Source organism: Zonotrichia albicollis, chromosome 19 (assembly GCF_047830755.1).
Source record: "Zonotrichia albicollis isolate bZonAlb1 chromosome 19, bZonAlb1.hap1, whole genome shotgun sequence".
NCBI lineage: Eukaryota > Metazoa > Chordata > Aves > Passeriformes > Passerellidae > Zonotrichia > Zonotrichia albicollis.
The window spans coordinates 3301180-3317126 of record NC_133837.1 but is presented as its reverse complement, the minus strand read 5'-3'; the positions used below and the strand labels follow the sequence as shown (position 1 = coordinate 3317126).

Below are 15947 nucleotides of genomic sequence, written 5' to 3'. Positions count from 1 at the left end.
CCCAGACAAGATGAAAACCATTGTTCTACTAACTTGGCCCCCAACTCTGCCAGCAGGAAGTATCCCATGCTCCAGGGACAGGCTCCACTCTGATAAGAACCTGCCCAAGGACCAACCTCTTATAAACGGGCATCTGTTTGTGACCTGTACCCCAAGGCATGAAGGTTTCTCTTCATGCTAAATGCCGTTCCTCTTTAATACCATTGTTGCTGCTCCTGTTATGCAGCAGCTAATAAACCTTCCTGCTCAAAGCATTTTTGTGTGCCTGCCATATCTTACTGCTGCTTCCTCCATAAAAAGGTTCACTTTGAATCAGGATTTTTCTCTTTCAGAACAGAAAAATAGGACCCTGCTTCTGATAGAAGATGTTGTTTTACTACCCCTGTGTGAATAATAAGTCTAAATAACAATGGCCATGCCTATACATATCTTTCAAATATTCTCAACAGCTCTAAAGGACATTCTGTTCAATTGGTCTGTGTATGTGTGTTGTACCTGGTGAGTTTTAGGATGTGAGCTGCTTTTAATCATTTTTATCTGGACAGCTGGCACCATTGGGGTGGTTCAGCTCTCTCACCATGTGAGTAGGCTGTATTCCTATGTGACTCCAATTCAGGCTCTTCTCTCTTTGTGTGTCCCCTGGTATCTCATGACAGCTGCAGTTTCTGGGGTAGTTTCTGCCCAGTTGCTGGTTGGGTTGATTTGCTCTGTTCCTCTGTTTCTGCTGATTTTTGACCCGTATTAAGAAAACCTATAAAATAATCTAGATGGCTCAGGGTAAAAGCAGGATTGATTTCTCTTCTCTGAACTGTAGAATGCAACTTTCTCTTCTGATGTTCCATAGTTAAATCAGATTTAAAGAGAGACGTTTGTGTTGCGCTGATCTCTGCTGGAGTCACTTGTCTGACCTGGTCAAAGCACTGCATTCTTCTTTATAGATCTGTAGGGCAGTCTGGCCAGGACTTGGGTCTTTTTTTGCTGGAGCCTTCCTCTGTAGACACCTATGTGCATGAATAATCTGCAGTTACAGGGAATAATCCACTCAGTAACTGCAGACTGACGGAAGACTTGCCATCAGAAGCACGGGTGGGATTAGGGTCTTCCATTGCTATTGCATCCTATTGGTATTTTATTTGTTTTCTCAAGAGATTAAGTGCATGCTTTCAGCCAACATGCTGCTTTCTACTGCAAAGGAAACATAAAAAAAGACAGCAACAAGCCCATTCCCTAAATATGTTCAGGATCAGTTCTGTTCTCCCATTATTAGATTTGTAGGAAAAGAAAAAGCAGCCATCAAACCGGGAGCTTTTCAGTAAGTCATAAATCTCTGCCTGTGGGAGCCCATCTGCCTCTGTGCCGCACATCTGGGCAGCCTGAGCAGCCTCTGCCCACAGCTGCCCATGCTGCCTTTGCTGCAGGCTCAGGGATCACATCTTCCCTGCACAGCCTGGGATCCGTGGCTGCATCACCGCGGGGTGGCAGCTGGGACAGGTGACCCGAGGCCTTTGCGCGCTGTGCCGTCAGTTACCGTGTCTGGGTGAAGCGTCTCATGGAGGCTGTGCCGGTTTTTCTTCAGGAAGGCATAAGGCAGAGACCAAAGCCACTTTCCACTCACAGCACAGAGGAGCAAACCTGGCTCCTTGTGTCCTCCCTTTCTGGGCACACTCCAGGACAGGAGTGCAGGAGGACGCCCTCAGTGAGAAGCCAGGCCACAGCTGTGTGTGTCACACGCAGCTCGAGGGCAGAGACAACCCTCGTGCTCTGTGTTGGCTTTCCCACTGGATGGCCTCGAAGGGGGATCCTTTCAAAAGATCTTCCTCATTCTGTCTTTTATTTTCTCCCGTGGAAACCACCCCATTGATTTATGCAGTACACAAAACCCTGCACAGTTCTGCCCTCTGCCCAGACATTTAAAAACCTGTATGCTAATTGAGGGGTTTTGATTGCATGACTGATTATCAGCCTCCATGAATCCATGAAGATTCAAGCCCAACTTTATGACCAGAATTCCAAAAATAAATTCACAGAGGAATGACATTTAAAGATGTTTCCATGACCCTCTGATGTTTCAGCCAGTAAAGGGATTGCTTATACAATAACATTCCTTCCTAATGCGTTCAATCTGCTATTGTTGGGATCAAGTGTTATAGCTTAAGATACGAGAGAAATCAAAATTGAAAATGTATTCAGATTTAATGTGGGTGGACTTCTCTACAGAGCCCAGGCTTTGACTCCTAAGCACACAGATAAATTATTCACTTTTATACTACCATGGTCCAGTAGTCATTTCATTACTCTCTTCTATCTATCATATTATCACCTTTGCTAATTTTCTTTTAATCTGTGGAAGAAGGTCTTCATTAATGTTGATATGTTGCCTCATCTAAGTGCTGCCACTTCTTCTGAGAGTTCTCATCAGGAAGGTTTAATGTTGGCAAGGATCTGGCTGGGATGAGGCTGGCAGTGGGTTTGGAGCATCGCACACCAGGGGTTCAACAGCACTGGGAATCCTCAGACCGGAAGAACCAGGGGGAATTAGAGGGATTAACATTTCTTCACACCAAAATAAAGAGGAAAGAATGTCTCATTCCAATTTCCCTGTTTGTCATATGCCTAATGCAGACTGGAATTGTGCTGAATGGAACCTTGTCAGGTCTCCTTTTCTTGCACGACTGCAGGGCTCCAAATCAGCTGCATCCTTCAACCATAAATTGCAGAGGTGTGGGTCAGATAATAAGATTTTATAAGCCTGATAGCAGCAGGACCTTGGCAATACTGATGAGGTGTGGGAATGCTGTATGTTGACATATTGTAGGTGTATTAATAATCTGGAAAAGCTGAGAATTTCATTGGCACCCCTTAGAGAGTTGTCAGACTCTTAGGAGAATATCAGGAATCTTTGCACAGACTTGCCTCAGTGTTGGATCAGGCCCTTAGTCTGAGGCAACTCCAAGGTCTGGAGGTTTCCATTAGCAAGAACTATTATTTTTCAAAATCTTTTCAAAGTCTTTCCTCCCTGTAGTGCTGAAAACAGCACTGGCATGGAGCTAAACTGGTGGCAGCTTTTACTCGCGTGCATTTTAATTTGAGGAATTCCCTGGTTGATCAAAACACTTAAAGTAGCTAAATGCTGCTGGTTTTCAGCCCTTTATTCCTCTACATGCACATGACTTTGCAAATTCAGACAAGTAACCCCCTATTTTCCCTCTCAGCTGGATATGAAATAGTACCTCACAGGGGAAATCATTTTATTATTTCTAGAACAGCACTTCTTAATAACCGCTGGAGAAAATGATCAACTTTAAACTCTGGAGACTAAATGCCTTCCTTGTTCCCCAGAATTTAAGGATGCTTCAGTAGTTCAGACTGTAGACCTTAAGTTTAGAAGACTTGACTTTGGTTCCATCCTGCAGCCCAGTGGACAGAAGTCCACGATCCCTAAAGTCAGGATCCCTAAAGGCACCAAAGGACCTAATTTACACTGAAATAATTGGAATTGGGTTGCCTTCCTACCTCTGAGAATGTGGCTTCCCTCCTCCTGTGCCTCAGTTTCCCACCTGTAGTTTGGCAGGCATTGTATTTCACCCAGAGCTGTGCAAGGAATGTGAGGCGTGTGAAGGCCTTTAGTCCATCTGAGGAGCTGAAAGAGATGTTCAGCCTCAGCCTGTCCAGCCCAAGGCTTGCTCTGTGCGCTCAGACATGGCCTGTTAGCTGCACTGCCTCACTAATGGAGTTGGGCACACTGAGCTGCTCTTGAGCCTCTCTTTGCTGGGCTGGGCTCAGCTCTCAGCCCCACGGCAGCCCCAGCAAGGTCTCCGGGCTGGGCTAATCCCTGTGGGCAGCTTTGGCAGCCCACATTGACCAGTCCCCACTCTGCTCATGGGCTATGCACCTTCTGCTCCCTCAGCCATCTCACCCTCCAGCTCCTTCCATAAAATACCCAGATCTGAGTGTCAGGAAAGCTGAGGCATCTGAAATAGGGAGCCACAGCACCCACCTGGCAGAGATGCTCAGTGTGAGGAATAGCAGCATCTGCTCTTTGTGTTTCACTGGTAAGAGAGCAGATAAAAATACCACCATCTGCTTCTTTTTGAAAGTGATAACTGATGAGTTACCCTTGACATTTTGAGTAAATATTTAACCAGAAAAAAAAAAAAAAAAGGAAATAAGCTTTAGCTTTTCAGGATATTATTTAAACCAAACAGTTTGGGTAAGAGCTGGTGGCTGTGCATTGAGCACTGCAGATCACTCAACTTGCAGGCCCTAGGGCAGGAGAGGAATGGTGCAGCTTGGCTGAGGTCCCAGATGAGGCCACACATGATCAGTGTGAATGTGTCAGTGGGGATCTCTGCTGTGAGCACCATGCCTGGGAGAGGGAGTGGGGGAGAACTTGGACCCTGTCCAGGCAGCAAAACTCCAACAGTGCTTCAGGTGGTGGAGCCAGATTTAGGGAGAAATGGGAGAGGTGGTGAGAGGACTCGCATGGCAAAAGAGAGACCCAGGCAGAAACTAGAACGTGGGGAAGTTTGGGACACACTGGAGAGCCAAGTGTTCAAAGGAGTCACCAGCAGCACCCAGAAACACACAGTCACTTCCCTCCTCTGACTTTCACAGCATTTAACTGCTTCTGAGTCATGAAAGCAGTTTCTATGGCATCAGTACAAACTGATTTACAGAGCTAGTGAAATATTTAATTCCAGTTGGCATCAAGAGGAGGGAGGCATGTAACCTCTTGAAATGCCTTTCTTGGTCCCCACCTTCAGGTTGGTGAGGCTGCATATCTTGTTCACCTTTCCCAGCATGCTGAGATGGCTTCTCTAAATCACACAAGACTTGTCATTTATTTGCAACACTAAACTTGAGAGTATATACAGTTTCTACTTTTTTTTTACTTTTTTTTTTTTTTCTTCAGTCATGAAGTCTACATTAGGCTTTTTCAACTTTGGGATATGATCTAACCTTCTGTTATGAAATTCTGTGTGATACCAGACAGAGAGGAGCAACAGAAATTAGGTTAGATGCTTCCAGTCCTGCCAGTGAAGTTTCACCTGGGGGACAGCACTGCTTTAGAGCTGAGGCTGTACAATGGTGGGGGGCATAAAGCAGAAATTGTGATGGTCTGAGGGGTAGCTCAGGTCCCTGTACACAGCAGTGCTATAAGTACACAACAGATTATTTTTTAAGATGAGAGTGCTGCAAACACTGACACAGGTTGTCCAGAGAGGGGATTGATGCCCCATCCCTGGAAATATCAGGGGCTCTGAGCAACCCGATATAGCAGTAGGAGGTGTCCCTGCTCATTGCAGGGGGTTGGATTAGATGACCTTTAAAGGTCCCTTCCAACCCAAACTAATTGCTACAGATGTGCAGGCAGATGTGTAAGAGTGGCAGCTCCATTTCATGGACTGAGACAGGGAAATCAGCTGTCTTGCCTAAATCTGTATAGGAAAGGACAGTGGAAGGCTCTCTCTTTGTAGTCCTAGACAGGCTACAGGCATGAACTGTGTCTGTGGATGGCACAAGCAAAACAGCTGAATTTTCTGGCCTGGCTCTTTGTATGTTTTCTCTTCCTCCTCTTTCTTTATGCAAAGCTGACCCTTTGCTGCAAGACCTCCGCAACTTTACAGGTCAATCTTCCAGAAGTGTTTTTTCCATAATGATTTTTGAGTTACTTGTCATTGTAAAAAATTTTCTAATGCTGTGTTCTTCATATCTTCTCTCTTGATAGGAGGCAAAATTGGGCAGGAACAGGACTAACAGCTTTTGTAATTACTTGCCCCTACAGAGTCATTAGTCGAGCCCAAGGACTGAAGCTGGTCGTGGAGACTCTCATGTCATCGTTGAAACCCATTGGGAACATTGTGGTCATCTGCTGTGCCTTTTTCATAATCTTTGGGATCTTGGGAGTTCAGGTGAGTCTTCTGTAAGCCTCAGCACTTATCTTGAAAGCGTAACAAGCCTCAAATTTCCCCAAGTCAGGGTATCTGTACGCATGGCACAGTGTAAGGCTTTCTGAACTCAAACTGATGTCAGGATGGATGGGGTCTCTGTGCTCACTGCAGGGAGTTGGACTAGGTGACCTATAAAGGTCCCTTTCAATCCAACCCATTCCATGATTCTGTGATCTTTCCATCACCTTTATTCTAGTTACAAACTGATAGGGAAATAGAAACTTGAAGCTGAGATCATTCGCTTGTAAACTCCAGAGAGACCTTGAACTGGAGATGCATTCAGATTCTGACAGTTTGTGTAACTGAAAGCTTGCAGAAACAAAGATTTCTGAGTTTGTTTCCTGCCACATCTGCTGGCAATATTCTCACTCCCAGGAGTGCAGGAACCCAGGGGGACTGTGGCAGCTTCCAATGCAACTGGTTTCTCATTACCTGGGAAGAAGAGATTGCTTCATATAAATATTCTGACATAACGCTTACTTCTTTCTGAAGTTTATCTGATCTGTCACAGCTGTCTTTTGGAAAGAAACTCTATTTGGCTTTGTTTTGGAAAGGTATCTTATATAATATTTGACTCTAACATACTGCTTAAATAATAAATACAGCATTGAAAATAAACAGGGAAGAAAATCATACCATCCATAACCACCTCAGCAGCTAGATTGGTTTAGCATTACAGCATAACAACATCCATCCATTATATTGAACAGACTCATAAAACTAAGCATATCCCATAAAACAATCTAACACTTATGAGAAAATTTATGCCAGAAAACAAAACTTGCAGTATGCTCTTTGAATTTCATCCCTGCTAATTGTGATGCTTTCCCTGGTGACTTGCAGCTTTATGTTAAATTGTCATGACTATTGATGTGATTCAGAGGTAGATAGATACAAGCAAGACTGATCCTGTATTCAGGATGCAAAATTCTCAGTGAATATTTATGTCTAATTAGATGTAAGATGAGGCCAGAGCTATTTTCTATAAAAAGATGATCTCTCAACTTACAGTTAGTTTTTACATTTAAATATATGCTGGGGTTCAAACTATTAAATCTATTTTAATGGTTTTAATCTATTAAAATCCAGACATCAGTTTCTAATAGTGTGTCCTCTTAGCAAAACTGTTTTGATTGTAGAGCTGCCCATGTGTGAATGGTCATTTATAAGATAGAAGAAATAGGTGGATAAAGCAAGTCCAGTAAGAAACACTGGGTCTTTTCCTTTCAGAAGTGCCCAACTGTGAGGTACTGACAAGGATCAATGTTTTTACAAATTGAGCTTTGTATTTCCAAACCCTGTCAGGAGCACTGTTACTGCTCCCACCTGAGTGGTATTACAGTCCAGCTCCTGGAGAAGTTATATTTACAGACAATATACTAGAACCATTTATTTACCTTCCTGCTTAATTAAAATTTTTCTCTGTGAGGAGTATATCTCCCCAGTCTGCCTTACCACTGATAGTGTTTCTCCATGGAAAGATCAGGGAATACTTCTTACATCCAAAATTTCTATGATTGCGTTGAGCAGTGATTAATTTTGCATGCCTAGAGACCAACTTCCTGCTGTTGATTTCTGGAGGAAACCCATGGAGCAGTGTGTGAATTTATCTTGTTCACTACTATTTCTACTGTTATTTGTCTAGAACAACAGATCAAACCCCATCAGTGTCTCTTCTCAGTATACCCAGGTGGTGTTTTAAGGAGCCTGGAGAGCAGGTTGCCATTTCCCCTCACTTTCCAACAGTAATGTCAATAACTTCTGTCAGCAAATAAAAGTAGATTTGTTGGCTGTCTCCTGGGATTTGATACCATCCATCCTGCTACCATCAATCACCCTGTCTGAAGCAGTAATCAATCCCTGCCACTTTCTGTTCCACGCGTGGGAAGCACCAGGTCTAGAATTAAGCACATGGAGGCTCCTGTTCCTCATGCAGGTATAAATAAGGACCTGACTCTCCAGGAATTGCATCCCTCTAGGCATAAACCAAAGGAAATAAGCTCAGGATCAGGTACCCAGCACTTTCTGGGCTTGGCTCCTTAAGCTGTGCACAGGGAATAATTTCAGTGACTCTGCAGACTGCAGAGCTTTATGACAGCTGGGGCACAGCACCCAGAATCAGAGAGCAGAGCAGGACTGACAGCAGTCTTGATTCAACACGAATGTCACCCCCAGGGGCTCCTCTCCCCTGGGAAGTGTCCCCTTGTGACCTCCATGAGCAGAGATTAGTCCATCACTGGGTCTCTTTGCTGCCACCTTTTCTCTGCTGACAGAGGGGCCCTGTTAGACTTCATTTGTTGTTAACTGGAGTGAGAGCCACCAGAATTGTTCCACATGTGATAAGAAGCCATTAGCTGGTCTGGGCTATTGGCTGGGGCTACACTTGAGCTAACAAGTGTAGGAGCAAAGGCCTTTAGGTGAGTCTCAGATCACTGAACCAGACAGCTTAATGCATGAGGTGGGTGTCCAAAACGATGTGAAATCATGCATTTTCTCATTAGGTGTGTCTTATACAGGCTGCTCAGTCTTAATAACCTGTATGAATCAGGTCAGTTCCCTTGACAGCTCTGGTTGGCGTGCGCTGTGTGAGAACCCTGGATAAATGCCCATCACCTGCATAGAAATCCTGTGGACTGAACCCTGACACTTCCTCTCTTTGCTTGTTTTGCAGCTTTTCAAAGGCAAGTTTTTTGTGTGCCAGGGGGAGGACACCAGAAACATCACAAATAAATCGGATTGTACAGAAGCAAGCTACAAATGGGTCCGGCACAAGTATAATTTTGATAATCTTGGCCAGGTATTAATAGAATGGTAATCTGCTTCTTTGCTCCTTTACCTCCTTGACTTAAAACCTGTGGCTTATTATCCCATGGGATTTTCTTACAGGGCAGTGCCAGCCACAGTAAATATTCAGTTCACATACACAGCATTCTGTCTCTGTAAATCCCAAAGGCAGTGTTTCCAAGCAGGCATACACTTCTTTTCGGAACAGAACAAGCACATGTGGCTTCATGAAGCACTTAATTGCTTCACTGCTACATAACAAACCAAATATATCTTGCAGAAGGGCTTGTCTAATAGAGCTGGACATTTTCAGCCATCTCTGCAACGCAGCCTTTTTTTAGCAGTGTGGTAAGAACTAATTAGTTGGGAGCAGTAGAGACCCGGAGGGTGGAAATGAAGCCACTTTTGTCTTCAGCACTGTGGTTTCTGAATTACTGTTCCTTGCTGAACCAGGCATTGGCATTGATAGGTTTTGCTGCCAAGAGAAATCTTGGTCATCAATGTGTCCCATTATCAGGCAGGAAAAGGCAAAGTGGAGTAAGATGTTACAAGTAAAAAAGGTTTAGTGCAACTGTGTCTCACTGTTTTTCCATGCGTTTCTAGGCCCTGATGTCTCTGTTTGTCCTGGCCTCCAAGGACGGGTGGGTGGATATCATGTACGATGGCTTGGATGCTGTGGGAGTCGACCAGCAGGTACAGGCTGCAGCAGAGCTGCAACAAATGACTTGTCAAAGGTCACGTATTTTAGCCCTTGTTTCGCAAGGTACTGTGGGCTTCCACTGTCAAATGGGCTTATGAAATTAGGATCCAGGGTGGTATTTAATCCAAGTTGTGAGATGTGATGAGTTAGTAAAAAGTCTGGATTTGTACTCAACACTTTCCCTACAGATGTTGCATCATGGTGTAACTAGTGTTAGGAGAAGTGCACCTATCAAAGGATGGTTTGATTTTTTAAGCAGTTTGGTCATCTCAGGAGAAAAGAAGTGCTTTGTGTATGTAGAGGTTCACAATGAGGGACCTACAGTAGCTGCAAAGGATGCTGCTGTCCTTTTTGCAGAAGAGAGGTGGTGCTTCTGTCCTCAACACACATTTTAGGAGCATTCAGTTAAAATGTCTCAGCAAGCTCTAATTTTCAGGAAGAGCAGAGCAGCCTGCCTGAAAGGGCTGTGAGTTCTGTGGATGGCACAGCTGTATCAATTTGTTCCCATTCTTCCTTTTGAGATTCAGTTGAAATTTGCCTTCCTCCACTTTGCAGCCAGTCATGAACTACAATCCATGGATGCTCCTCTACTTCATTTCCTTCTTGCTGATTGTGGCCTTCTTCGTCCTCAACATGTTTGTGGGGGTGGTGGTGGAGAATTTCCACAAGTGTCGGCAGCACCAGGAGGAGGAAGAAGCCAAGAGGCGGGAGGAAAAAAGGCTCCGCCGGCTGGAGAAAAAGAGAAGGAGTAAGGAGAAACAGATGGCTGGTCGGTAGTCTTTCCACATCTTTCTGAGTCCTGCTTGACCTTCCACATAATCCCCTCCTCCCTCCCCTCCCTGCCTTGCATCTGGTGATAATTCTTCTCCCAAAAGCATGTCCAGCTATAAAATTTGCATGAAGGAAATAGTGTCATTTTAGGCTGAACAAGGAGCCAAGGAAGCCTTTTTAATGGCTGCATGATTTGCAATGACCTTTCTATTGGGGGTTATTTAAATTAAAAAATAATATTAATCAGGCTTGGAGCTTCTTGGATAGCAGAGCTCAGTGTTACACAAATAGTGACAACTGCAAAGATCAGTAGTGCTGGATGGCATCATAAATCTCAGTCATGAGCACTGTTGCTGATAACTGGATTCACTATTTGGTTTATTACAGTCTTGTATTGCCACAGTGATGTTACCTGTCTCATTTATCAAGCAGGTTTATTTATTGGCACAGTAGCACCACTGCTATTCAAGAATGTAATAAAATAATAGAGCCATCTCATTCTAGTAATGCTTTAAAACTCCATAGAGAAACATATCAATGCATTTGCTTGAGAAATACAGATTAGAAGACAAAAAGCCAACCAGACAAGGAGAGTAACTAACTACACAAAATAGTGCTGATGCAAATTGAACCCAACTCCAAACTAGATGTGCAAGTGTGCAGCCCTGCCTAGAGGAGGCTCTACACATGAAACAAGGAAAGATCCCACTCTGCCTAAAGTCTGCAAACTGACATTTGTCTCTTAGTCTATTTTCATTTTAATGTAATGAATAATTCAGAAATAAGTTAGCCAGAGGCCACAGATTGGAGGTGCTTTTCTTGCATGCTCTCTCTTCTGACTGAACTTTCTCCATTGCCCTTCCTGTCCACGGCCTTGCACATTCTCTCCCTGGTCAGTCCGCCTCCTGCTCTCTCCCTGTCCCCTCTCACATCTCTATCTTTGACAGACTTCAGGACTGTTTAAAAGGCTGTCTGATTAGGTGCTTGTTCCCAGAGCTGGTGATATTGTCTGTTTCGTTTTTCATTTGCCTAAGAGGTGTTTAATAGTTGTTGCAGGCTTAATCACAGAACCATGTTACCACGGCGCTGCCTCAGCCTCTCTCCGTTCAGCATTTCCCCAACCATTTCCTTTGGTCACATTTTTTAGTCCCGTGAGCTTCACACGTTACAAAACGTCTTACAAAACAGGATGTGTCACACCAGCCCCTGACCATCACACTTAGGTTTATGCCGAGAGCCTGCTTCCCTCACTGGCCAGTGTAAAGTAGGAGGCTTCCTCATGAGCACTGGAGGACACATTGGACTGTTCTCAGCTGAGTGGGATACAGATGGAAAGAGGTTTTTTTGTTGCATGTTTTTTTGGGTTTTCTTTTTCTCCCTTAAGAAGATGCCTAGGAAGCTCTTTTGCTTAGTTCAAGTTCCCAAGCCCAGTTTAAGGCTGATGAGTTAGAAAAGGATTTTAAAGGTTGGATAGAACAATTGCTATTTAAATTTTCAGTTTTGGAATGCTGATATTTCTGTAGAAAAAAATAGATGTTTAAGTATTATTAATTACTTTATTTGTAATGCTAGAGCAACTAGATGAAGAAAAGATGTAAGTCTGGGCAATTTCCCACAGGGAAGGAATCGCAAACCATCCTTGGAGATACAGTTATTCATTCAGTGCTATGAAATACCTCATTAAAGAGGCAATAAACAGATACTTTACTGAGGATCAAATATTGCTGAGTATTCAATTGCCATAAAAACCTTTCAAGAGTAAAGTATGAAGTCCTCCAAATCGCTTCAGAACAGTTTTCCCAATCCATGCTCACCGAAACATTAGTTTTAATTGATTGTGTCCAGCTTTCCCCTCAGAGGCAACAGATGCCACTGCTTAACTTTGTTCTGCACAGTGGGAACTTGCAGACGAAACCATGACTAGGGCTGGAATTGTGCCAGCAACTGCATGGGGGTTCCTTTCAGCTGGGCTTCCTGAGTGACCGCAGATGCCCAAACCAGCCTAGGGTTGCCAAATACAGACAGGCATTGACATCTGACTGGTGGCATGGTCATTTTTGGTTGTAGACTCTTCCAATACATTTATCCAATCAGGCGTCTAAAAACCGGGGAAGCGCGTGAGATCTGAGATGTGGGCAGGTGCAGGAGTGGTCACTGTGAGGTATTGCTGTCCCAGCAGGAAGAGTCCCAGATGGTCCTTCAGCAGTGTCTTCAGCATCGACTGAGGGGGTTCTTGGGGATGTCTTGGGCTTTCACAAGAGGGAGAAGCACAAGAGCTCTTCCTTTTTCACATGTACCTGAGCCCACCCTGCACGAGGCACAAGGATCCCACAAGGAAACGCTCCTGGCAGAGCAACGGAGAGCCACAGGAACCTCCACAGGGGCTGGGGAGTCTTGCTGTGTGTCCTGCTGGGTGATTAATGCCGTTTCATTCTTTTAGATCTAATGCTGGATGATGTATTAATGGAGAGCTCAGCCAGTGCAGTGCAAGGTACTGGGCCGCTGGCACGTCGCGTCCCTCTGAATGGCAGTGCTGTGTCACTAACGGTTGCCGCCGCGGCTGAGGCGTCCCACTAAACCGTGTGTGTGTGCAAAGCTCGTTTGCTTCCTTCATGGCACACGCATCTCATCCTGAGCTGCAGGTCTGCAGGCCTGCCTCAGCACTGACACTTGCAAACCCTTAATTTACTCCTTGATCATCTTACGTTATTCAGTATTTTTTTTTCCCTCTGGTTTTCATTAAGACACTGTCAGACTTTTCATGGCCTTTTTTTTAATTTTTATTTTTTGGTTCTTTAAGCTTTTTTTTTTTTTTTCTGAAGAGAATAATGACTGGACTGTGAAAATGGGTCCTCTGCTGTTGATTTTAGCTTTCCGACAACCAGCTTAGGAGTCTGAATGATTTTCAGGTGTGTGTCTTTGGAAAGCTTAGGGAGGATATTTCATTATTTCTTCAGCCCTTGCTTATTGCTCTACAAACACTGTACTCCAGGGAGTGGTTTTTTTCAGCAGGGTAAAATTCAGTATAGGGCAAAGCTTCAGTGCTTCAACAGGGAGCTCAACCCCACACCAGCCCCTGCTGTGGACACAGGATTTAGTCATTGTGCTGCCCAGTGTGTAAATTCTGTGCATTGATTAAGAGTTGCTCAATCCATGAAGCATTTTGTAAATTAAAAGAAATAAAGATACCACCTCAAAGCCTTTTCAGGTACTGAAGGAGATGGACCAGCTGGGCTCAACACTAATGGAGTCTGAGCTGTCCCTTTTGACCCACAGCTCGCTCACACTTCCCTTTCCCAGCCCCCTTCTCAGGATGATGCTCAGGGCTGCAAATCCATCCCTTGCTCTTTTTACTTTTAGGAGAAGCTTTGATCTGGAAAGCATTTTGTTTAATTCATAACTTAAGAATATTAGCCTGAATATTTAAAGAGGCACCAACATAAAAACAAATATAGCTGTAATTTTCTACAAAAATAATACACTACAAAAATTGTGCCATTAAAGCTCTCACCTGTGCACAGGCTGCCACTGCTGGCAGCCTGTGAGAGATGGGTGCAGGGCTCCATCCATCTCTCTTAGATTGCAGGGAGCTTTGATTAAATAAAAATTGGCTTTCACTGCAGAGATAACTCAAGGAGACAGAGATTCCACCTTGTATTTCTAAGGCCTTGTTGGAAGTTATCACAACATGCTTTAATAAATCCTGAATCTCCTTCCCATTGCCATTCCTGATGTTTATATTTCTTTGATGTCTTTCTTGCTGCTCTTGCTGGGCCTCTTGGCCTCTCCTGTGCAATGGGGGCAGCGTGAGGGAGGGGCTCTCACTGGGTTTGGTGATCTGGTTACTTTTTCTTCTTTTTGCTTGATTGTGACTCCTCTTCTGGTCCTACAGAGTTGCATCAAGACTGTCTTATGTTATTTTTAAGACACTGAACTCATTCCAAACCCCTCCATTATTCCTTGCAGGCTCAGAAAATCTCTTAACATTTGCCCTTAAGATGTGTACAATTGTCAGATCTGTGCTGTGTGTTTCCTTTTGCTGTCTTTTCTTTGGATCCAGTGGTAGTGAATGTGCCATGCTGCTCTGCAGGCACCAACATGAGAAATAGAAGGGTTTTATTTCTCAACCTGACTGTTGGAATTTAGGGAATGAGTCCCCTGGTGCAGTAGATGAACTTCCTGTGGTTCAGTGAGGAATCTGGAGTTCTGACCCAAAGCTTGCCCACATCTTGGCACTTTCAGAGGGCGTCTTTTCTCTTTCTGTGAAGACAAGATGATATTGTGTGTGTGCGTGTGTGCTGCTGCCTGGTGCTTAGTGAAATATTTTATAATTTTATTTTTTCCTTTATTTTTTCTCCAAGTCTACATTCTATCACAACTGGAATCTTCGCAGTGGAAATAATTTATCATTTTCCATTTCATTTTTTTTTTAATAAATCCATTCAGTACAATAAAAGCCAAGTAAAACTCTGTGTTTAAATAAAATAAGTTCCTTCAGTGCAAACTACTTTTTAACCTAATAATATTCTTGATACATTTTGTAAATCCAGCTGCGTCATGGGCTCAGTTGCTCACTGGTTTGCCACTGTCCTCCAGATACTCAAACCTGCAAAGCAGTTAATTCCCTTATTATAGGAGAAGGAAGAAGCTGAAGGAGACAGTAATGGAATTGTCCCACTCTTGTGAATTCCAATTTCCCGTGCCCACGCACCTCCAGCTTGAAGTCACCTCAGGGAAAGTGGCAATTTCTCTCTTGACAGGGCTATATTAGGAGGCAGATGCTCCTTGGAGATATTTTGGAGCTGCATGCTCAGCTTGATTCCCCCCCAGAAATGCAGTTAATGGGCAGAAAGTGGCCCCAGTCCCACTCCCAGCCGAGCCCTGGAGATTCTGGGAGTGGCACTGCCCAGCAAAAGCAGGGCTGCCCCAGTGCTGCTCTGCTGGGCACTGGTGATGTTTCACAGGTGACGTCCCATCGCCATCAGAAAAATGGAGTGCAGGGTTTGGTGCCCCAAACCCAGTCTGGGATCTCTGAATCCCAAGGGCACCTGGCCTGGGAAAAGTTAGACAGGGGTTAGGAATGGGAAATATTTATCCACAATGGTCATTTCCTTTCCAGCCAAACAGGAGGGAACAGTGGTGAGTTCCCACACCATGTCAAGGGGATCAATAATAATCCTAGAGCTTGATGCCAAGAGTTGAGTACTGAAGCCTGGGATACAACCTAAGTTGAGAGCCCATAGAAGGGATGAGCTAAAGCCAAGGCACTGCTCCCCATGCCAGCACAGTCAGGACCACCATCACTTGCTCAGGCCACCTCCCAGCTGGCTGCAGCATCCCCTTCCTGCCTGGGTTAGGAGGAGATCTCTCAAGATCCACTGTCTGAGCCAAGTCTATCCTGTGGAATGATCTCCAGACTTGACCCACTTCTCCCTCTGCCTTGGCCCCCAGCCCTGGTGAAGCAGCTTGATTTACACCTTGTTTACCAGCCTGATATCTCGTAGTGGGCTTTTGCTGTATTTCCTCATATTTTTCATTTCTGCCAATTCCTCTTTGTTGGTTTGCTCTCTGCCTTTCTTTAATGCCATATGTGCCTGGAAGCCACATTAACCTTTCCAGTAATAACCAAGACTAACCCAGAGCTCTTGTTGTTCTTGACACAGTGTATTGTAACGGTACAGTAATGTGGTCTTGTGTTAGTTGTGAAGTTCACCACCTGGAGTTTAACAGATGTCTGTATT

The 15947-nt window shown here is 44.3% G+C and overlaps 1 protein-coding gene across 20 annotated transcripts in view; it reads left to right on the top strand.

Moving 5' to 3' along the window:
* CACNA1G (calcium voltage-gated channel subunit alpha1 G) overlaps nucleotides 1-15947 on the top strand; it is a 146681-nt gene that overhangs the window by 101646 nt on the left and 29088 nt on the right. For 10 of the 20 annotated variants that reach the window (XM_074555216.1, XM_074555213.1, XM_074555208.1 and 7 more), the window contains 5 exons: nucleotides 5786-5912; nucleotides 8623-8748; nucleotides 9339-9428; nucleotides 9991-10204; nucleotides 12647-12697. In XM_074555216.1, coding sequence (XP_074411317.1) covers nucleotides 5786-5912; nucleotides 8623-8748; nucleotides 9339-9428; nucleotides 9991-10204; nucleotides 12647-12697 — 608 coding nt within the window. The remainder of the gene's footprint in view (nucleotides 1-5785; nucleotides 5913-8622; nucleotides 8749-9338; nucleotides 9429-9990; nucleotides 10205-12646; nucleotides 12698-15947) is intronic. The other 10 variants (XM_074555218.1, XM_074555227.1, XM_074555210.1 and 7 more) reach the window with 3 other exon arrangements.